We start from the raw sequence: 23,683 nt of genomic DNA on the forward strand, positions 1-23,683 counted from the left end.
GAGAATAGTTAAGCTCTGGAACTCATTGCCAGAGGATGTATATAGCTGGTTTTAAAATAAGTTTGGCAGGTTCCTGAAGGAAAAGTCCACAGTCTGCTATTGAGACAGACATGGGGGAAGCCACTGCTTGCCCTTGATTAGTAATATGGAATGTTGCTGTTTGGGTTTTTGCAAGGTACTGGTGACCTGTATTGGCCACCGTGAAGATGGCATGCTGGGCTAGATGGACCACTGGTCTGATTCAGTAAGGCTGTTCTTTTTTGTTTTATAAATCTTTATTCATTTTCTTATGTTACAACAAGTGTTTTTAAATAAATTCATTATAAACTTGAATATACACACTTGATTAACTTACATATTAATATCAAATTTAACATTTCTTTAGAAAATCAATATATTATAAAGTTATAATATTTTATAAGAAATTTAAATTTATACAATTATTATTGAATATAATAATCTCCCATCCCTCCCTCCCTCCCTCCCTATCAATACAGAATGAGAAATCTTTATTCATTTTAATGTTACATCAAAAGAAAATATAAAATTCATATTAATATTTCAGAAAACTAAATTTATATAATTCTTAGTTAATATAATAATAACCCATCCCCTCCCCCCTCCCTTCTATTCAGTAATATATGAATTAAATTTCTAAAATTATTCTTTCCAAATATCATATTATACATCAAGTATTAATATATTATATAATATTTAGAAATATGATTTCATCCATTTTTTCTCTCTAATCAAATTCTATATATGGGAAAATTAATCATTCTTTACAATATTCAGTTAATGGTTTCCATATTTTTTGAAATTCATTTATATGTCCTTTTTGTGTTGCTATAGTGAGCTCCATTTTGTATATATGGCATACAGAATTCCACCAGAATGTGTAATTTAATCTGTCGTGTTTTTTCCAATTGAATGTGATTTGTTGTATTGCTATTCCAGTTAAAATAAAAAGAAGTTTGTTATTATTTGATGATATTTGACTTCTTGCTCTCTTTAAATAAGTCTTTTGTAATTCTGCTGTGTACACAGCATTTGGAATGCAGTTGCATCATAGGCATTACATGCTCTGTTTATTTTTCCTCGCCTTTTCTTACAATACCTAATATTATTTGTATTTTTTTTATTCACTGCTGCGGTTCACTGAGCTTATTCTGCCATCCTGATGTGGAAATTAACATTGTGTACCTAGGGTTTGGCTTATTTTTTTCTCTTAAGGGGATCATTTTGCACACACAGTTTCACAATCTTGTAAGGAATGCATTGATCAAATTTTCAGATGAGGCAGAACTATTCAAAATTGTTAAATCGCATGAGGATTTTAAGACATTACAGGAGGATCCTGCAAGATGGGTGAGATTAGGCATCCATACAGCAGATGAAATTTCATCTGGACAAGCGCAATGTGATGTACATAAGCAGATGAAATTTCATCTGGACAAGCACAATATGATGTACATAAGGAAGAAAATTCTAAACTATGACTACACAAATGCAAGGCTTCATCATCACCAAATAAAAGGTGCTAGATGTTATTGTAAACAATACATTGAAATCCTCTATTTACTCAGTGAGCATAAGAATAGCCTTACTGGGTCAGACCAATGGTCCTTCAAGCCCAGTAGCCTGTTCTCACGGTAACCAATCCAGGTCTCTAGTACCTGACCAAAACCCAAGGAGTAGCAACATTCCATGCTACCGATCCAGGGCAAGCAGAGGCTTCCTCTATGTCTTAATAACAGACTATGGACTTTTCCTCCTGGAATTTGTCCAAACCTTTCTTAAAACCAGCAACACTATCTGTTCATACCACAACCTCTAGCAAATGCATTCCAGAGCTTAACTTCTCTGAGAGAAAAAAATATTTCCTCCTATTGGTTTTAAAAGTATTTCCCTGTAACTTCGTCGAGTGTTCCCTAGTGTTCGTAATTTTTGATGGAGTGAAAAATCGATCCACTTGTACCCGTTCTACTCCACTCAGGATTTGTAGACTTCAATCATATCTTCCCTCAGCCTTCTCTTTTCAAAGCTGTGGGCAGCAGCAGACAAAAAAAGCAAACAATGCTTTTTAATCTATTTATGACCTCACTGAGCCTGGTGCTAGAATGATTGGAAGGTGTCATTCAGAATGTATGCTGATGAAATTCAGTTCTCTTTTTTCTTTGGAATTGAATGTACGGAATCCAAACTCCAAGTTTGTTGAGTGTTTCGACAAAATAACTGGTTGGGTGATGGAGCATAAATTGTCTGAATTTGGCAAAACTGAAATTATATATATTGGAAGATCCTGATTTGCCTAAGGTTTTGAAATATTGTGGGATAGATCTTAAGGTTGCACCCTACTATAGATGACATTCCCAAATATATTCCCCTTTTACAAAACCATAGCACAGATTTTAGCGCCGGCCGTGGTGGTAACAGCTCAGACGCTCATAGAAATTCTTTGAGCGTCAGAGTTGTTACCGCCGCATCCAGTGCTAAAAACTGCTACGGTTTTGTAAAAGGGGAATATATTTGGGAATGTCGTCTATTAAGTATCATGCCCTGTAGGTGATGCAAAGGTGTGGCAGCACATTTGGTTAATGGGAGTATAGTCCGTTCTTATTCACGGTAGTATGGTTCCTGGGAAAGTCTACGAGCTGCAAAATCATGAATAAAGAAATGCTGTGCCTATTGGAAAATAGAGGGTAGGTTTTGCGCCTCAAAACCACATAAAGTGAATAATGGATCCTATAGGAAAAATACGATTAGGTTACTGCATGGAACAGCATTTAACAAAAACCATAGTAGAACATTTAGAATGTTGCAAACATATATTTTTTTATTTGCAGTATTGCTTATAGAAAGACTTGCTAAGGCCTCTTCAGTTTATTAAATCCATTATGCTTCTCCCAGACCTTACTAATCAACAGACATTAATGTAGCTGTGCAAGCTGATTAGCACAGAAACATCCACTCTTTGCCCCCAGACACCCCCCCATGCAAAAGATAAAATAAAGAATTAAAAAGTTAACAGCACAATATTTATTTAGTATACATATTAACTTTGTAAAGTGGTCAATAAAAGGAGTTACCAAATCGAGTAAAAGCAATAAAAAGTAACATGACTTAGTTCTTATTACTTTTTATGGCTTTTACTCGATTTGGTAACTCCTTTTATTGATCTCTTTACAAAGTTTTTAATATGTATTCTAAATAAATATTGTGCTCTTAACTTTATATTTCTTTAATTTTTTACTTCTTAACAACACCTTATTGTACATATATTTTCCTTTAGTTTATTACCAATTTATATTGCGGTTCGTTTTAACTCTTACTACTAATGGTAGGTTTCTTTGTACTCATGTCACCATGTTTTTACCACACAAGGTGTGGTTTCAAAAAAGCTTGTGGTATCTTCATGCACGTTCGTTGTTAATTTTGTCTCATAACTTTTAATCCCCCTAGTTTTGATTCTGTCTAACTCACATTAGGTTATTTTTTTATTTTTTCATTCATTTGTTTCTATTGATTTTGTTCATTTTTTCCTTTTCACTTTTTCATTTGTTTCTTTGGTATCCACCATCACTCTCTGCTTGATGTTATATTCCTTTCATAATCTTTTCATTTTCATAATTCTTTCTCAATTTTTCCTTTTGCCGTTTCACTCTTTCCACACAGGTTACTTTATGCACACCACCTGTCCATTTATAAAGTACATATTCTTAGCAGTGTTCTTTATATTTATATTCATTAGGACCCCTGAAGAAGGCGTGTTCTCCGAAACACGGATCGTGTCGGGTCCAAGAGTTTGTAAAAAAAAAAAAGTGACAATAGTTAAAGCATTTTATATTTGGTTTAATAAACACAGCCTGCATCTTGTACATACTGTCTGCAGTTTTCTCTTTTGGTTTTTGGCCTGAGTGAGTAAGTCAACAGTTGTGAGCTTATCGGTAGGATGTGTTAATGGGGAGGAGGGGGTATGATTTGAGAACAAAGAGCACAATTTGAGTGGTGGGTGGGTATTCAGTTTCCCATTTAGCCCCCATCTCCTCTACGTACTTCCTCTTCTGGCTCAGCAGGTGGACTTGGGCTCCCTGGTCACTGCACTGATGTCTCCTGCTGACCCCTGTGCTTCTTCATCAGTTCGGGCCTGAGCCCTCTGCCTGCTATGCTGTTCATGGTTTGGGCAGTGTGGCACTGCAAACCTACCACTATTATTGAATCTGCCTGGGTGAATACTTCTACCAGCTCTGTCCTCATAACAGTGGTCTGCAACTAGCTGCCCATTGCATTCTGTCTCCTTATCCATAGCTTTGTTTACACATACACAAAGAGAGCTATGCGTATAAATGGGCAGGCAGTAACGTTTTGATATGAAACAGGCCTAATAAAACTTAAAAATCTGACAGGGTCATCTTTTTTTTCCTAGGAAATTTTCCTGCCTTGTTGCCTCAAGGTCATATGCCAATGACATGTTAAAAGCCTGTGTTGTGATGGCTGACCGTCCTTTATCCTTTCAGCCACAGATCATTGCTCTGGGTAGAAAATCTGATTGATTATTTATTTATTTCATTTTCTATCCCGTCCTTCCCAGAGAGCCCAGGACGCTTTACAAATTTCAAGTTTATTCTGACTTGATATACTACTTTTACATACCAAAGCGGTTTACAGCTTGACAATATTAAAAATTAATTAAAAACCTGGGGGGGATAGACAAACTAATACTGACAATTAAGACAAAAAATAGGATTGAAACAAAAGGAAAAAGGGTAAGGGTACAATATTGAAAATAAAAGGAAAGGGTGTAGGAAAAAACCGTCAAGGGAGAGGGAATATCAGGAACATACGTCTTCACATTTTTCTCTCTTTTTTGTTTTTCATTTCCATTACAAGTCATTAGGCAGCTGAGATCCACTCTTAGCCCTCATGATCTTTTGTTTCAGCATAAGTTCTAGTTCGCTTCCATTTAGATTATTCTAGCTCCCTTTATTTGGAAGTTATCTAAAGAATTTCCTTATTTTAAGAAACAAAAATGAAAAACTAAGCAACAGAATAAAAGCAAAGAGAGAAAGCAGCACACATAGCCACTGCTGCATCCCTGGAGCCCCCCAGAAGTCTTCACCCCAAAGCCAGTACGGCTAAAGAGTTGCTGCAGAGATGGGTGTCATGCCTGCTTGGCTCACTTAACAGTCCTGGTGAGTAGTGCAGCCCTCGGCTATGTTTTCTCTCGTTTCTTCCTGGCTTCAAAATGGATGCTTTCCAAACAGTGTTCCATAGTATTTAGCCAGCTGGGGATGGCTCATGGCCAGCTAAATAGCACTAAGCTGGCTAACTGCCAATATATTCAGTGTGAGATAGCTGGCTATCTCCTGCTGAATATCCCAATTACCGGCTATGTCAGACGTCAAGCTCCGTCTCTGCCAGTGTTCAAATCCAGGCTGAAAGCCCACTTTTTCAAGGCTGCTTTTAACTCCTGTCTCCTACCCACTTGTAAAATACCCATGTCTATTCTGTTCCTCCCTCTGTAATTCCCTAACCCAATTGTCCTGTTTATCATTAGATTTTAAGCTCTGTTCAGCAGGGATTACCTCTTACATGGTTAATGCAATGTAGCGTACAGTGTCTGGTGGTTATTAACATGCACTCTCATTTAATGCATGCTGTTATTGGGGCGTGCATACACATTAGAGCAGGGATGCCCAAATGGTCGATCACGATCGACCAGTAGATCGCAAAGGCAACGCGAGTCGATCGTGTTGCCTTTGCGATCTTTTTCTCCCTGCTGCTTCCCCAAGCCAGGCCTGGCGCGTACAAGCACCGGACTTACAAAACTTCACCTCCGACGTCAATTCTGACATCGGAGAGGTAGTTCTGGGCCAGCTAATCGCTGCTTGGCTGGTCTGGAACCTCCTCCTCAACATTAGAATTGACGTCGGAAGTGCAGTCTTGTAGGCCTGGCGCTTGTATGCGCCAAGCCTGGCTCAGGGAAGCAGCAGGGAGAAATCGCGTTGGAGGCTTGGGGGTGGGGGCAGGGAAAGAATCGGGGAAGTGGAGAAATCGGCACGATGGCTTGGGGGGGCAGGGGGAGAGAGAAAGAAAGGCAGAAATAAAGAGGGGGGGCAGAAGGAGAGAGAAAGAAAGGCAGAAATAAAGAGGGGGGGCCAGGGGGAGAGAGAAAGAAAGGCAGAAAGAAAGAAATATTGGCTTTACAGAAGAAGGAAGTGCAACCAGAGACTCTTGAAATCACCAGACAAAAAGGTAAGAAAAATGATTTTTTCAATTTAGTGATCAAAATGTGTTCGTTTTGAGAATTTATATCTGTTGTCTATATTTTGCACTATAGTCAGCGCAGCTTCCTGCACTAAAAACCGCTATTGCGGTTTAGTAAAAGGGGAGGGGATATATTTGTATATTTTTGTATAGTTGTTACTGAGGTGACATTGCATATTTTAAAGTCATCTGCCTTGACCTCTGATAAAAACCCCAAATACAAACGATAATTAACATTTTCTCTGTGTACAGTGTGCTTTGTGTTTTTTAAAATTTTATTATTGGTAGATCATTTTGACTTGGTTATTTTAAAAGTAGTTCACAAGCCTAAACAGTGTGGGCACCCCTGCATTAGAGAGCAAACATGTATTTACTACACACAGTTTTTCTTAACTTGCAATAGATCTGTTGTGAGGGGGAACAATCAACTTTATTGCAAAGAATATTCTTTCTGAGCTTCTGCAACCTGGAACTCTAAAGGAAGATTGCAGTTTGTGGAGCATAGCTTTACAATATCTAGAGATTGTAAGCTCTTTGGAGCAGGGACTGTCTCCTTCCTGACTCTGTACAGTGCTGCGTACATCTGGTAGTGCTCTAGAAATAATTAATAGTAATAATAATAGATCATAGAAACATAGAAAATGACGGCAGAAAAGGGCCAAGGCCCATCAAGTCTGCCCACACTAATGACCCACCCCCCTAACTTAACCCTCTTAGATATCCCATAGCCCATCAAGTCTGCCCGCTCTGATTGCCCTCCCCCAATTTACCCTCTTAGAGATCCCACATGTGCATCCCATTTTTTTCTTAAAATCTGGCACGCTGCTGGCCTCAATCACCTGCATTGGAAGTTCATTCCAATGATCAACCACTCTTTCATGTCCATGCACAGGAGAGAATCGGGTGCTATTCTTTGACGGAAAGCAGAGTTTGGTGGTAGGTTTCTTCTGTTTTCAGGTGTGCTATTCAGGCGATAGCCCTTTTCATAGAACCTTCTGCCTCAGCTCCACTCTGCGCACCTGAATTTTCAAATTCTGCAAGCAGGTAGAAGCAGGGTCAGCTCAGGTGGGGGAGCCACCCCTTTTTCCCCTAATTTCCTAACATAGTTGTATCATGCTTATCAATCCTGGGTCAAGGGGCCTAGTCGTTATTGGTTTCACCTGGGCAAGAAGTAGGGTTACCAGATTTTGCCTGGCTCCGTTCTGCCTCCTAATCCCAGCCCCAAGCAAACCTTGTCTCTTCGGGCCAGGTCTGGAATGCATCTGCACCTGCAAGTGACATCACTGCGTCGCATCCGCACATGCCCAGATACACACCAGAATCGGCCCCGATCTTGCCAGGTTTTGAAAAACTGTCCGAATGCCCAGAGAGTCCTCTGGAAAGAGATCATATCTGGATAAATCCTGTCGTCTGGTAACCCTAGGCAAGAGGCTCAGGATGATGGATGCATCAGGATGTTTACTGAGCCCTTCCCAACTCCTGGCTTTCTTGCTGCTGAGGAGGAGCCAGAGACTGACAGTGAGGAATAGGATCTTATTGATGCCTGGGAGGAGAAAGGCGAAGCCTTGGTTTTACAGGTTTTTTTTTTCTAGATTGTGAAAGGAAACTCATTCAGCTCATTAGACTTATTTGAATTGAAATATCTCACAGAGGAAGAGGCAGAGGTCACCTCTGCTCTTGTAGTTATACGAGTATATAGACTCTAATTTATAGAAACTGAGAAAGAAGAAGGCAAAGACCATATTGCCTATCCAGTCTGCCCATCCAGGCTGTTTACTATCCCTTCCTCTCACTTAGAGATCCTATGTACTTGTCCCAAGCTTGCTTGAATTCAGATCTGGTTTGCCTCTGGTGACTTTAAGTTGGCTTGTGTTAACTGCTGGAACAGAGATATTTTGTTTTTTTAAGGCTTTTTATCTACCTCATTCCTTTTTTGTCCGGTGAATTCTTCAAAGTAGAATATGCAGATAGAGGCAATTGGAGGAACGCCCCCATCTGCCTGCCCGGATCGTTGTTTGTTTGGGGTTTTTTTTTTTCTTTTTTAAAGTTTGGAGCCTGGTGAAAGCAGTTTTGGAGCAGCACTGCCTTATTCTGAGATTAACCCCAACTCTCCTGCTCTTGCCACCTCAGGTCAGGAGTAGGATACTTTAACAGCAGTATAGTTACTGATCTGAAGAAAGAGGTGTTAACCTCTGAAAGCTAAGTGAGAAATGTATTAGTCCAATAAAATGACAGGCACTAAATTTTCTTCCTGCCGTGCCCCATGCCTCCTACCCAAATGCAAAATATAAATGGGTGGGCTTCCCAGAGCCCTGCCAGCTGAAGATCTCGTCCTCTAGGAAGGAAGGGGGGATTTGGTCAGAGATGTTTGAAGGTTGCATAGAAGAAAAACTGTCCACTGGCACTGGTATGGTAATCTTTGTTGTTTGTTTTGAATTTTAAAATAAAAGAAATAAAGTGGAAATGAAGTAAATAAGAAAATGGGTAAATACATGGGGGCGGGGCAGGGGGCCCAGTGTAATTGTGTGCCTAGGAGCCCTCGACAAATTAATTCTGCCCTGCTGACCTCTTTGGGAGGCTCTTTTTTCTTAGGTATACTGTATATATATTTTAATTATCCCAATTTGTTTTACAGAGAAACTGGGAGTCTTCGTGGTTTGATAGCATCTCTTAGAGTCAATGTTCTAGGAAGTCCAAAGGAAATGCTGAAGTTAAGTATTCCATCTCTTGTGTATGCTGTCCAGAACAATATGGCTTTCTTGGCTCTTAGCAATTTGGATGCAGCAGTGTACCAGGTAGGTTACAGGATGGTTACATAGATTTCTATGGTATCTTTTCTGTGACAACCTAATTATTAATACCATTCAGTATGAGATCCATTACCTCAGCCTGGGAGTCGGAATTGGATGACTTGATTCAAATGCTGGCTCAAACAGCTTTCAAGATGCTTGTAACCTCCTTGGACTTCATGAAATATATGATATGTGAAATATCCTCCAGGCAAATAATAACAAAGACACCTAAGAATCCATGTATTGGCTCGAAGAAACAGTCAAGACAGCTTTTCGAGCAACCCCTTTCCCGACCCACAATGTCCACCTAGTAGAGGGATTAGTTATAGCCATTAAGTCTTGTTCCCACATTGCGTATTATCCTTCCCAGGCTCAGGTAGAATCGTTAGACCTGCCAGCCGCATGAAAAGAGGCAATTGCACTCTGTCTCTCAGATTACTATACACCCTCACCAGTAGAGGAGACAACAGGGTCGACAGCTTCTTATAAAACAAGCCCTTAAACCCATCCAACCCTGGAGACTTCCCTGGCTTAAGATGTCGAATCACAGTATATACTTCCTCTATGGTAATTTCAGCATCCTAGCCCTGATCCTCGGGCCACGACAAGGAGGCCAATCCCAAATCCGACAAATACCACCCAATTTCTTCTTCAGAACCCTGACTCTCCGGAGTATATAGCTCCTGATAAAAGTCCTGGAATCGCTTATGGGTGGCCTCTTCAGCCGTCAGCATCATTCCCTACCGATCCTTTATAGCCATGATGTACTGTATAGACCAGACTTGGGCAACTCCGGTCCTCGAGGGCCGGAATCCAATCGGGTTTTCAGGATTTCCCCAATGAATATGCATTGAAAGCAGTGCATGCAAATAGATATCATGCATATGCACATCTCTTTGAACCCCCCTTCCCTCCCTCCGTGTAATTCTATACCAGGGTCCCCCTCCCCTGAAGGTTTGTCTCCCCTTGAAGGTCTGTCTTCCCCTGAAGGCCTGCACCCCACTCCTAATGGCCTGTGCCACCATCCCTGAAGGCCTGTTTCCCCTTTGAAGGGTTGTCCCCCCCTTAAAGGTCTGCATCCCACCCCTGAAGGCCTGCCTGCTCCCCCAAAGACCTGTCCCCCCCTTTGAAGGCCTGCCTCCCTCCCTTGAAGGCCTGCCTGTCCCCCCTGAAGGCCTATCCCACCCCTGAAGGCCTGCCTGTCCCCCCCCTTGAAGACCTGTCCACCCCCTTTTGAAGGCCTATCTGCCTGTCCCAACCGGAAGGCCTGCATGTTCCCCTGGCCTCCCACTGGGGTCCAACTTCCCCCCTGGCCTCTCCACACTGTTTACCTTCCAGGAACAGCCTGCAAACAAGATCGCGGTGCTAGCGATCTTAGTACCGCTTCGGAGCTGTTTCCTCCATCGTGGTCCCGCCCCTCCTCTGACATCAGAGGAGTATTAGTCTTAGGGCTGTATTTTGGACTGTTTGTAATTGTTTTAGCATGACAGGTAAAGTATGTTACAGTAGTTCAGGAGTCCTAGGATTAGTGCTTGTACTATGAGTTTGAATTGTTCGTCGTTGAAGTACTTTTGGATTTGTCTTAAGTTGCACATGATTGCAAATGCCTTCTGAACCGTTTTGCTGATTTGAAGTTGCATGGTGCAGCCTTTGTCTATCATTATTCTCAGCAATTTTAGGTTGGGTTGTAAGGGATATGTGAAGGAGTTTATTTCTAGGTTTGTTATGGTTGGGGTTTTATTTCTTTCTAGAAGTAAGAATTTGGTTTTGTCTTGGCTCAGATTTAAAGCTTATTCTAGTATGTATCTTTAAGCTTTCTATGAACTAAAGAAAATATCAATTTTGATAAATAGAAACATAGAAACATAGAAATAGACGGCAGATAAGGGCCCACGGCCCATCTAGTCTGCCCACCTTAATGTCCCTCCCCTACCTTTGCCCTGTGTGCCCGATCCCATTTGGCCTTAAAATCAGGCACGCTGCTGGCCTCAATCACCTGTAGTGGAAGACTATTCCAGCGATCAACCACTCTTTCAGTGAAAAAGAATTTCCTGGTGTCACCTTGTAGTTTCCCGCCCCTGATTTTCAACGGATGCCTTCTTGTTGTCGTGGGACCCTTGAAAAAGAAGATATCTTCCTCCGCCTCGATGCGGCCCGTAAGATACTTGAACGTCTCGCTCATGTCCCCCCTCTCTCTGCGCTCCTCGAGCGAGTATAGCTGTAATTTGTCAAGCCGTTTTTCTTATGGTAGATCCTTGAGTCCCGAGACCATCCGGGTGGCCATTCTTTGCACCGACTCCAGTCTCAGCACATCCTTGCGATAATGCGGCCTCCAGAATTGCACACAGTATTCCAGGTGGGGCCTCACCATGGATCTATACAATGGCATAATGACTTCCGCCTTACGACTGACGAAACCCCTTCGTATGCAGCCCATGATTTGTCTTGCCTTGGACGAAGCCTGCTCCACTTGATTGGCAGACTTCATGTCCTCACTGACGATTACCCCCAAGTCTCGTTCTGCTACTGTTTTTGCTAGGATCTCGCCATAAAGGGTATAAGACTTGCATGGATTCTGGCTGCCCAGGTGCATAACTTTGCATTTTTTGGCATTGAAGTTGAGTTGCCATGTCCTAGACCATCGCTCCAGTAGGAGTAGGTCGTGCATCATGTTGTCGGGCACTGAATCTTCGTCTGTTGTGCATTTGCCCACTACATTACTCAGTTTGGCGTCATCGGTGAATAATGTTATTTTACCTCGAAGCCCTTCTGCCAAGTCTCTTATAAAGATGTTGAATAGGATTGGGCCCAAGACTGAGCCCTGTGGTACTCCACTAATCACCTCCGTCATTTCGGAGGGGGTGCCGTTCACCACCACCCTTTGGAGCCTACCTCCAAGCCAGCTCCCAACCCATTTCGTCAATGTGTTACCTAATCCTATAGAACTCATCTTGCTCAGTAACCTGCGGTGTGGTACGCTATCGAATGCTTTGCTAAAGTCCAGGTACACGATGTCCAGGGACTCCCCAATATCCAGCTTCCCCATTACCCAGTCAAAGAAGCTGATCAGGTTGGATTGGCAGGATCTCCCCTTAGTAAATCCATGTTGTCGGGGATCCCGTAGATTCTCCTCATCCAGGATCTTATCTAATTGGTGTTTGATTAGAGTTTCCATTAGTTTGCTCACTATCGATGTTAGACTCACTAGTCTGTAGTTTGCTGTCTCCATCTTTGAGCCTTTCTTGTGGAGTGGAATGACGTTAGCCGTCCTCCAGTCCAACGGGACGCTGCCTGTACTAAGGGAGAGGTTGAAGAGCTAATTTAAGAATTCAGAAGTAATGCATTTGCACTTTAAAAAATGAACTAGTGAGGAACGTACATGTCAAGTTTAAGGCCATAAGCAAAGTGAGCCTGGAGTGGTGTTCTGAGGTTCAAGTAAAACACTTTTTCTTTAGCACTCTCCAGACCAGTAGAGGTTAATCTTTACGAATGGGTATATATCCAATCATGACCAGTAGGTGGAGACTGAAAACAAAACTGAGATAGTACATAAAATATCCCCATCTCTATTCTCATCAGTCTACTTCAGTCTCCAGCAGGTGTTGAGTGATCTGTACCCATCTCCCTTGGTAGGGCTGTTGGAATTTGTTTAGGGGGTTTCTAGTCCCTGTTTTTGGCCGGACAGAGCTTGGGCGGGCCCTGTTTGGGGATCCGTCCGACCACGGGGGTGTCAAACCGCTTGGGCGGGTCTCGAGCGGGGTCCCTCCCCCCACTTCCTCCACCTCCCCACATTTTTTTAGAGGAGTAAGCCTTGCCCCCTAAATCAAGCAAGGCATATTGCTTCGAGAGCCTATGGAGTCTTGTTTTGTTAAAAAATAAAAAAAATCCTGAGGTAGTGCTGGTCTGGAGGGTTGTTTCCCTTTAAGATATTTTACTGTATTTTTTCATCTAACCAGCACTTTGTTTCTAGCTAGGTCGCGTATGGAGCAAGGAGCAATTGTGCCCTTCTCCGGGGGAGTGTGACACAATTTGGTCCAGCCGTGAGGCACTCGCGGCCGGCCTGACCTCAGCGGTTTGGGCCAGTGAGGTGGTGGAGCTCCGTCGGCAGCGGCTGCAGGCGCCCAGAGCTCCCCGCCGATGGTGCCTGGCTGGGAGCAGTGGGGAAGCCCAGTCTTCCCCAACCGCCCACGGAGGGATTCCCCGAACCGCCGATGGTGGGGTTGCAAAGGATTCCCTCTCAGCTGATTTTTTGACAGCTGATGCCGACTTGCCTGTTTTAGCGGCTGGGACTGTTCAGGCTTCTCAGCCGCTACAGGCCATGGAGGGAGCATTTTTGGCGGGAACTTTGCCATTTTCTCTGTCTGGCCTCTCCATTTTGTCTTCAACCACAGGGGCAGGTTTCAGCATGGACCTCTGCTGGGGCAGGGAGTCCCTAGGGATCCTGGGTTTTTTTCCCCTTGATTTAATTTTTTTCTTTGTGCAGACAGTTGGGGGGTCCCACGCACCCCCTGTGGTTTTGCCTCCCTCTTTTCGTTTGGCGTCCCCTCTTCCTCCTCCCTCATCCATGCACCCGCAGGAGGGCTTGGATTGCGGATTGGTGGTCGTTGGAGCGTTTTGGCATGATTGAGGACCTGACCGCTTTGGCGGGCTTCCAGGATCCTACAGAGGGGACGGCCGCTGGCAGCGGGGCATTGGGTTTCCTATCTTTTGGCGCAGAGGCGTCCGTGGTGCGCTTTTTATTTAGAGGGATGCGCTTTTAGACCTATTTTAGCAGGTCTCGGTGCTGCTTTTTTGACGATGCACCACCGGAGACCCCGTGTATTGAGGCCCCTCTGCTTCAGGGGGTCTGTCCTGTTTACCTGCTCTTTTCCTGTGCGTCAGGATTTTTGGGGGGCTATCGTGCTGGCGCAGTGAAATTCGCTGGGGGCGCCGTTTCGGTTGGCGCGCACCCTGGCTCGTTGGGATCCTATCCCGGAGGGGGATAGGGCTACCTTATTTATGCCAGTGGTGGACGTGGTGGTCTCGGTGATTGCTAAGCGGCATACCGTGCCTGTTGCGTGCGGTTCTGCCCTTAGGGTCTCTGAGGAGCATATGTTAGAGACACTTCTTAAGCAGAATCTTCATTTCTCTGCCTTGGGGATCCAGGTGGCTATTTGTGTGAGGTTGGTGGCTCATGCTGTGTTTCGGTGGTCTGAGCGTGTCCTGGATCGTGAGTCTGATGTCTGGTCCTTTGTGGATCAGGAGGTGGCGAAGATTGAGATGGCTGCCTCGTTCCTCTCGGATGCTCTTTCTAACTTGGTGCGGCCTGCGGCTAAGTCTAGGGCTTTTGGTGGCTGCGCGCCATACCTTGTGGCTTCACGCTTGATCAGCGGTTGCCGCATCCAAAATTTAATTTCCCAGATGATATCTTATTATATTTAAGAGAACCGGGGAATACTATTCCAAGTTTACTTAATCTTCTAGAGGAATTTGGAAAATTTTCTGGATATAAAATTAATTGGAGTAAATCAGAAATTCTTCCAATTAATGTTCACTGTACCAAAGGATTATTTGATTCATATTCATTTATTTGGAAAGAGGAAGGATTAAAATATTTAGGAATTATGATCAAAAATACAATTGAAGATACAGTCAAAGAAAATGAAAAACTTTTATTAAAAAAATTACAGAAATGTGTGAACAATGGAATCCTTTACATCTTTCATGGTGGGGAAGAGTTCAAACAATTAAAATGATGATATTGCCTGTGGTTTGTTATCAAATGAGTATGATACCAATATTTTTTCAGGGGTCCTTTTATAAAAAATTAAACAATATTATTACAAAATTTGTTTGGTTTGGGAAAAGACCCAGAATTGCTTTAGTATCTTTACAAAGACCAATTGTGGAGGGAGGGGTAAATTTTCCAAATTTTTATAGGTACCATCAAGCCTATATTCTAAGACAGGGTATGTATTGGATCCTCCCAGATCTCATGGAGAATGTACCAGATTGGCTATATTTAGAATGGCGGCTCCTGTTCCCATTACATTTAGATCATTTAATTAGTATAACAATGCCTAGAAGATACAAAGATAACAGAATATTATTAGACACTTGGAAAACATTAAGATATATAAATAACCTATCACCAGATCCAATTTGTAAATCACTAAATCAGTCTATTTGGGTAAACTCCAGGATCAAGATTGGCGGATTTAAGATCGTCTGGAAACAATGGATAAGTGCAGGTATACGAACATTAAATGATATCATTTCAGAAGGTTCACTGCTTAGTTTTTCACAATTGCAAAATAAATTTGGCTTAAATAAATCACAATTTTTTAAATGGATGCAATTGAAGCAGGCCATTCAGGTAGGGTTCCCTGAATGGAAAAATCTTAATACTCAATATAGTCTGCAGGTTTTATGTTTCCAGGCGGATTTCTTGGGTCACCAAGCCGCAAAATGGTACAAATTGATATATGGATTTTTAAATAAAAAAAAGAAAACTGGTCTTAGGGATATTTGGAGTATTGAGATTGGACAGACAATTTCTGCATCTCAATGGCCACGATTTTGGTCCTGGAGATTAAGATCTACAAAGTCAGCATCTATGAATCAAACATGGATGTTTTTATTACATAGAGTATTATGGACCCCTACGCGCCTGCAAAAGATAGATAATACTAGATCCAATAGATGCTGGCATTGTAAAATAGAAATAGGGACGTTAGATCACTTAATTTTTTTTTGTCCCTGTATAAATGCCTTTTGGAATCTGATTTGGCCCCAAATTAACAAATTACTAGAAAATCATGTAGGACTCTCATATGATACCATACTATTTGGCACTGCAATGAGAACTCAGAGTCCGATCTCAGCAAATAATAACAAGCTGCTATTAATATTGACAGGAGTCGCCATGCAACAAATCACTCAAAATTGGAAAGACTATACCAAATTAAATTATACGTTCTGGTGGAACTCTGTCTGTCATATCTATAAAATGGAAAAAGTAATAGCATTACAACATGGGAATCTTCATAATTTCATGAAAATTTGGCAACCATTGACTAATTATTCTAATGATTAGACTTCTTAGCACATTCACAGTACTTATGTAGGAATGGGGAGGGTTATGCATAATTTTTGGAATCATTAATTGTAAAAATGGGGAGGGATTTAAAACTTTTGACTATATATAATTTATAATATATACTGTGTATAAATTAATGTTGTATTAATGATAGATACAATGATATATAATAATTAATTATATTACTTGAAACTCTATTATTGTAATAATTGAAAATTTAATAAATAAAAATTAAAAAAAACAAAAACAAAATTTAATTTCCAAAAATTTCCTTTTCCCCCGGTACGGACAATTTTAGAGTGATTGCACTCTAAGAACTTTAGAAAGTTCTAGCTAGGCCGCACCGCGCGTGCGCGAGTGCCTTCCCGCCCGACAGAGGCGCGCGGTCCCCAGTTTTCTTAATTCCGCGGAGCTAAGAAGACGCGTGTTTCCAACGGCTGTTGGAAGTTTTTTCCTTAACTGTTCACTTGCCTTCCCGCTCGCGCGTATTTTTCTCTTCATTTTATTTCTTTCTTGTTCTTTTACCGTTTGTAAAAAAAAAAAAAAAAAAATTGTTTTATTTTTTTCACTTTTTATTGACTACCCCGGCGGGGCCTGTTGGCACCATCGAAGCCTCCGGCTTCGATTTTGCTACAGCGGTTTTTCCCTTCATGCCCCCGTCACCGGGTTTCAAAAAGTGTCAGCGGTGTGCGCGCCCTATATCTCTCTCCGACCCGCACAAGTGGTGCCTTCAGTGTCTGGGTCCGGACCATAGGGCTGACACCTGCACCCGCTGTAGTTCTTTACAAAAAAGAACTTTAAAAAACCGACAAATTCAACAACGAATTCTGTTCGGCACCAACATGGAAGTTGCACCAGTATCGACATCGGCAACTTCCTCCAAATCGACACCGACTGTCTCGGCACCGACAGATACATCGCCGACGTCGGTCCCTGTAGGTAAGCCGGCTAAGAAGCCTTCCCCTACTGTCCTAGGGCCACCAGTCGAGCATGCAGTGAACCAAGTCCTGCAGACTGAGCGCCGGCCCCGTAAACGCTCCGCTCCCATTGAAGTCACTGCCTCGTCATCGGCATCGACTTCACCCGAGCGTCGAGCGGCACCGAAGGTACCGAGCAAGAAAAGACCGGTACCGGTGCAATCGGGACCCACGTTGGATGAGCGCATTGCCTCTATCCTCCAGGTCCAGCTTAAACAGCAACTACAACATTTGCTCCCTGCTCTGTTGACACCGAATCCTCCAGTGTCGGTACCCAGTGAGCCTTCGGTGCCGACCGTCGATCAACCCCTTTTATTGACATCGACTTTGTCGGCACCGCACAAATCCATGTCCATGCCTATTCTTTCAGCGGAGCCGAAACGACGTTCTGCTCCGGACATTTCTGAACCGGTACCGTTCTCTGAGCCCCGTACCGTTCTACACTCCCCTGGTACCGTCTCCAACCGTTCGGGGAAATCGGTACGCAAGACTAAACATGTTGGCACCTCGACTCCACTTTCTCAGGGCCGTCTCCAATCGGTACGGGACCCTGACTTGTGGGATGACTCGGATGATCACCTCGGTACCGAGGAAGATTATTCATCTGAAGAGGAGGATGTATCGGTGCAAGACCCTGCTACTAAGCCAGAGCACTCCTCATTTACCAAATTTTTAAGGGAAATGTCAGACACCCTTTCAATTCCTTTGGAGTCTGATTCTAAAAAGTCCAAGGCATTCTTAGATGCCTTGGACTTTGATCATCCTCCTAAGGAGTTCTTAAAGTTGCCCCTCCATGATATCTTGAGGGAAACTTTCTATAAGAACTTGGAAACTCCCTTAACCATCCCGGGAGCCCCAAGAAAATTGGAATCTCTTTATAAAGTCATTCCAATTCCAGGGTTCGATAAGCAACAACTTCCCCATGAATCCTTGTTGGTGGAATCAACCCTGAAGAAGTCTGTAGGTGCCAGTGTTTACGCCTCTGTTCCTCCTGGCAGAGAAGGAAAGGCCATGGATAAATTTGGAAAGCGCCTTTACCAAAACGCCATGCTGGCCAACCGTTCAGGTAATTACGCATTCCACTTCTCGTTTTACCTGAAGCATCTCATTCAACAGGTGACCTCTTTTCAAAAGTACATTCCGGACCGTAAACTTCCTGCTTTCCAGCAATGTACTTCTAGTCTTTTGCAACTAAGGAAGTTTATGGTCCGTTCCATTTATGATACTTTTGAACTGACGTCACGGGCCACTGCTATTTCTGTAGCAATGAGAAGATTGGCATGGCTACGGGTCTCGGAACTGGATGTAAACCATCAAGACCGACTGGCCAATGCGCCTTGTCTTGGGGATGAGCTGTTTGGGGAGTCCATGGATACCGCCACACAAAAGCTCTCCGCGCATGAGACTAGGTGGGACTCCTTGTTGAAAAACAAGAAGAAGCCTCCTCCTCCTCGTCCATTCAGGCAACAACCTTCTTATCAAAGAAGGTTTTCTGCTCGCCCAGCTCAGACTCATCCTCCTCAACCTCGCAGGCAGCGTCAACAGCAGCAACAGGCTCGTCAACAACAACAGCCTGCTGTAAAACCGGCTGTTCAACCTAAGTCTACACAGCCCTTTTGACTCTCTTCTCGAGAACATTGCCAGTCTTCCTCCCTCATGCCTTCAAACTCAGCCCATAGGAGGTCGACTCCAGGTTTTTCTGTCTCGATGGGAAGCAATTACCTCCGACCAGTGGGTACTTGCTATCATCGCTCACGGATATGCCCTGAACTTTCAGACTCCTCCACCGTTAAGTCTACCAAAAGAGTCTGCTTCCAACAAGGCTCAGTCCCTCCTTCTCGGTCAGGAGGTTCAATCCCTCCTCCTTCTCAATGCCATCGAACCAGTTCCTCTAGACCAGCAAGGCCTGGGATTTTATTCCCGGTACTTTCTTGTCCCCAAAAAAACCGGAGATCTCAGACCAATATTAGATCTCAGAGACCTCAACAAATGTCTGGTCAAGGAGAAGTTCAAGATGTTATCTCTTGCCACCCTATACCCTCTTCTCTCTCAGAAAGACTGGCTATGTTCCCTCGATCTCAAGGAGGCGTATACTCACATTCCAATTCATCTGATGTCCAGACAATACCTTCGCTTTCTTGTCAACCAACATCATTACCAATACAAGGTGCTACCCTTCGGCTTAGCCTCCTCTCCCAGGGTATTCACCAAATGTCTGATTGTGGTCGCAGCTTATCTCCGCTCCCACAATTTTCAAGTCTTCCCTTATCTGGACGACTGGCTCATCAAGGCTCCTTCTCCTCAGTCCGTTCACATAGCCACCAATCAGACCATTTCCTTCCTTCGACTGTTGGGGTTCGAGATCAATCTACCCAAGTCACACCTCATTCCAACTCAGCGACTTCAATTCATTGGAGCCATTCTGGATACTGTTCACATGAGGGCGTTTCTTCCTCCAAACTGCCTTCACACCATCCTTCATCTCTGTCAGCAGGTTTTCCAGAGAACTTCCATCTCAGCAAATCAAATGATGATACTTTTGGGGCACATGGCATCCACAGTGCATGTCACCCCCTTTGCACGTCTCCACCTGCGTACTCCTCAATGGACCCTAGCGACTCAGTGGTCACAAGCGACGGATCCTTGTTCACAACACATATCTGTGACCTCGTCTCTTCGACAGTCGCTTCTTTGGTGGTTGAACTCATCAAATCTATCCAGAGGTCTACTGTTCCATCTACCTCCTCATCAACTAGTCATCACCACAGATTCCTCCCCCTATGCATGGGGAGCTCACTTGAACGAGTTCCAAACTCAGGGGTTTTGGACCACCCAGGAAAAGAAGCACCACATCAATTTCCTGGAACTCAGAGCGATATTTTACGCCCTCAAAGCTTTTCAACATCTCCTCTTTCCTCAGGTTCTTCTCATTTGCACAGACAACCAAGTTGCAATGTATTACCTCAACAAACAAGGAGGGACGGGATCCCGTCCTTTATGTCAGGAAGCTCAAAGGATTTGGACATGGGCGACTGCTCGTCACCTATTCCTGAAAGCAGTCTACATACAAGGGGAACAGAATTGCTTAGCAGACAATCTCAGCAGAATTCTTCAACCTCACGAATGGACTCTCGACCCCTCGACTCTCCAGTCCATTTTCTCCCAATGGGGCACTCCTCAGGTGGATCTCTTTGCAGCTCCCCACAACCATCAGCTGCCCCGGTTTTGCTCCAGACTTTACTCTCCTCACCGTCTGGAACCCGATGCATTTCTTCTGGATTGGACCAATCTCTTCCTTTATGCATTCCCTCCTCTTCCGCTCATGCTGCGCACCTTATTCAAGCTCAAGAGGGAACAAGCCACCATGATCCTCATCGCTCCACGGTGGCCCAGACAGCATTGGTTTTCCCTTCTACTTCAACTCAGTTCCAGGGAACCCATACCTCTTCCTCTGTTTCCTTCACTACTTACACAGCATCAGCAAACGCTTCTTCATCCCAACTTACAGTCTCTGCACCTGACAGCTTGGTATCTCTCGGGCTGACTGCACCTCATGCTCTCCTTTCTCAGCCTGTCCGTTCTATTATTGATGCCTCCAGGAAACCGTCTACTCTTCAGTGTTACCAGCAGAAGTGGTCTCGGTTTTCTTCCTGGTGCCTGTTACATCACCATAATCCCATATCTACAGCAGTGGGATTGGTATTGGACTATCTTTTGTCCTTATCTGACTCTGGTCTTAAATCCTCTTCGATAAGGGTCCACCTTAGTGCCATTGCAGCTTTTCATGAGCCGATCCATGGAAAACCCCTCTCAGCTCATCCCTTAGTCTCAAGGTTCATGAAAGGCCTTTTCAATGTAAAACCACCTCTTAAGGCCCCTCCTGTTGTATGGGATCTTAATGTGGTTCTTTCTGCGTTAATGAAGCCTCCTTTCGAGCCTTTGGCCACAACGCATTTTAAATTTCTAACTTGGAAAGTGGTCTTTCTGATAGCTCTCACTTCTGCCAGGAGGGTCAGTGAGCTCCATGCACTGGTGGCTGATCCACCTTTCACTGTTTTTCACCATGATAAGGTTGTCCTTCGTACACATCCAAAATTCCTTCCTAAGGTTGTGTCTGAGTTTCACCTTAATCAATCCATCGTTCTACCTGTTTTTTTCCCAAAGCCTCATTCTAATCCAGGTGAACAGGCTTTGCATTCCTTGGATTGTAAACGTGCTCTGGCTTACTATCTTGATCGCACCAAACCTCACAGATCATCTCCTCAACTATTTTTGTCCTTTGATCCTAACAAGCTGGGTCATCCTGTATCTAAACGCACTCTGTCCAATTGGCTTGCTGCTTGCGTTTCTTTTTGTTATGCTCAGTCGGGCCTGACACTGGAGGGTTCTGTCACGGGCCACAAAATTAGAGCTATGGCAGCATCTGTAGCTTTCCTCCGTTCCACTCCTATTGAGAAAATCTGCAAGGCTGCTACTTGGTCCTCAGTTCATACTTTTACATCTCATTATTGTCTGGATTCATTCTCCAGACGGGATGGACACTTCGGCCAATCTGTTTTGCAAAATTTATTTTCTTAATGGCCAACCTTCCCTCCATCCCTCTTTTTGTTAGCTTGGAGGTCACCCATCAGTCAAGAATATGCTGCCTGCTTGTCCTGGGATAAAGCACAGTTACTTACCGTAACAGGTGTTATCCAGGGACAGCAGGCAGATATTCTTGCGTCCCTCCCACCTCCCCGGGTTGGCTTCTTAGCTGGCTTATCCTAACTGGGGACCGCGCGCCTCTGTCGGGCGGGAAGGCACTCGCGCACGCGCGGTGCGGCCTAGCTAGAACTTTCTAAAGTTCTTAGAGTGCAATCACTCTAAAATTGTCCGTACCGGGGCTCCGTCGGTGCCGTCACCCATCAGTCAAGAATATCTGCCTGCTGTCCCTGGATAACACCTGTTACGGTAAGTAACTGTGCTTTTCGGGGGTCGTTTTTGTTTGGCAAGGATTTAGATAAGTTGGTTCAGACTCTGACGGACTCTGAGATGCCCCGTCTGCCTGAGGACCGTGCCCACCCGGTGTCTCGGGGTGGCACTGCCCTGGGGCATCTGCGGGTATTTTGCAAGTTTCGTCCTGGGCGTCAGGCTGCTTCTTTCCAGGCTTCCGGTTTTTCCCCAGGGTTGGTTGGCTCAGCGCATGCAGTACTTTCGGGGGGCCCATCGGGGGGCTGGAAGTCCTCCCGCCGGTTTCCCCGCTGCCTGTCCTGTCTGATGGCTCTTTGCCGGCGCCCCTTTGGTTCTGGTGGGTGCCTGGCTGCACTACTTGTTTCCCAAGTGGGCCAATCAGTGGGTCCTGGGGTTGGTGCGGGATGGTTATACTCTGGAATTTGCCGCTCTGTGCCAGATCATATCTTGCCTCTCCGTGTCAGGTGGCATGGGAGACGCTAGCCTTTCGCCAGACCCTTCAGTACTTGCTAGATCACAAAGCGGTTGTTCCAGTGTCCCCTCAGGAGTGCGGCATCAGCTGGTACGCCATTTCCTTTGTGGTGCCCAAGAAGGAGGGGACCTTTCGGTCCCTCCTCGATTTAAACAGGGGTCATCAGAGCTCTCAGAATTCCCTCTTTTCGCATGGACACACTGCAGTCCGTCCGTCTGGCAGTTCAGCCGGGGGAGTTCCTGACTTCTCTCGCTGTGACGGAATACTACTTGCGTGTTTCCATTCGGTCCTCTCACCAGCTCTTCCTTCGCTTTGCGATCTTGGGTCAGCACTTTAAATTCTGTGTGCTTCCCTTTGCCTTGGCCACGTCGCCCCGGACGTTCACCATAGTGATGGTGGTTGTCGCGGCAGCTTTGAGGTCGGAGGGCATTCTGGTGCACTCTTACCTGGATGACTGGTTGGTTCGGGTGCAGTCGTTGCAGGAGAGCACCCGGGTTACGGCTTGGGTGGTGGAGTTTCTCCGGTCGCTGGGCAGGGTGGTCAACCTTTCCAAGAGTCGATTGGTCCCAGCTCAGTGTCTGGAATACCTTGGGGTTCTGTTCGACACCTCCTTGGGGAAGGTCTTTCTTTCAGGGGCCCGGGTAAGCAAATTGCAATCTCAGCTTCGCCTCCTTATGGCGTCCCAGTGTCCTTGGGCGCAGGATTTCCTCCAAGTCTTGGGGTCGATGGTGGCATCCCTGGACGTGGTGAGGTGGGCGTGGGCCCACATGCATCCTCTTCAGTATGCTCTGCTCCAGAGGTAGTCGCCCCAGAGGCACAGTTTTGATGTCCCTGTCCCTCTGCGAGGCTTGGCGCGCTGCGGTCTTCATTGGTGGCTCCAGACTTCTCATCTGGTTCAGGGGGTGCGTCTGGATCTACCGCAGTGGCAAGTGCTTCTCATGGATGCTAATCTCCTCGGTTGGGGGCCTCAGTGTCTAGGTCGCTCGGCTCCAGGCACCTGGTTCACGGAGGAGGCGTTCTGCTTGTTCCATGTGTTGCAGCCCAGTGCCGTCCATCTGGCACTGTTAGCCTTCCGTTCCCTTTTTAATGGGCGAGTCAGACAGAGTTCTGTCGGACAGGCCCCAGCGGTGGCTTCGGTCAATCATCA

The 23,683-nt window shown here is 44.7% G+C and overlaps 1 protein-coding gene across 3 annotated transcripts in view; it reads left to right on the plus strand.

Moving 5' to 3' along the window:
- Window positions 1-23,683, plus strand: part of SLC35A1 (solute carrier family 35 member A1) — an 87,931-nt gene that overhangs the window by 13,174 nt on the left and 51,074 nt on the right. For all 3 annotated transcript variants that reach the window (XM_033938027.1, XM_033938024.1, XM_033938026.1), the window contains exon 3: window positions 8,903-9,062. In XM_033938027.1, coding sequence (XP_033793918.1) covers window positions 8,903-9,062 — 160 coding nt within the window. The remainder of the gene's footprint in view (window positions 1-8,902; window positions 9,063-23,683) is intronic.

Source organism: Geotrypetes seraphini, chromosome 3 (assembly GCF_902459505.1).
Source record: "Geotrypetes seraphini chromosome 3, aGeoSer1.1, whole genome shotgun sequence".
Classification (NCBI taxonomy): Eukaryota; Metazoa; Chordata; class Amphibia; order Gymnophiona; family Dermophiidae; genus Geotrypetes; species Geotrypetes seraphini.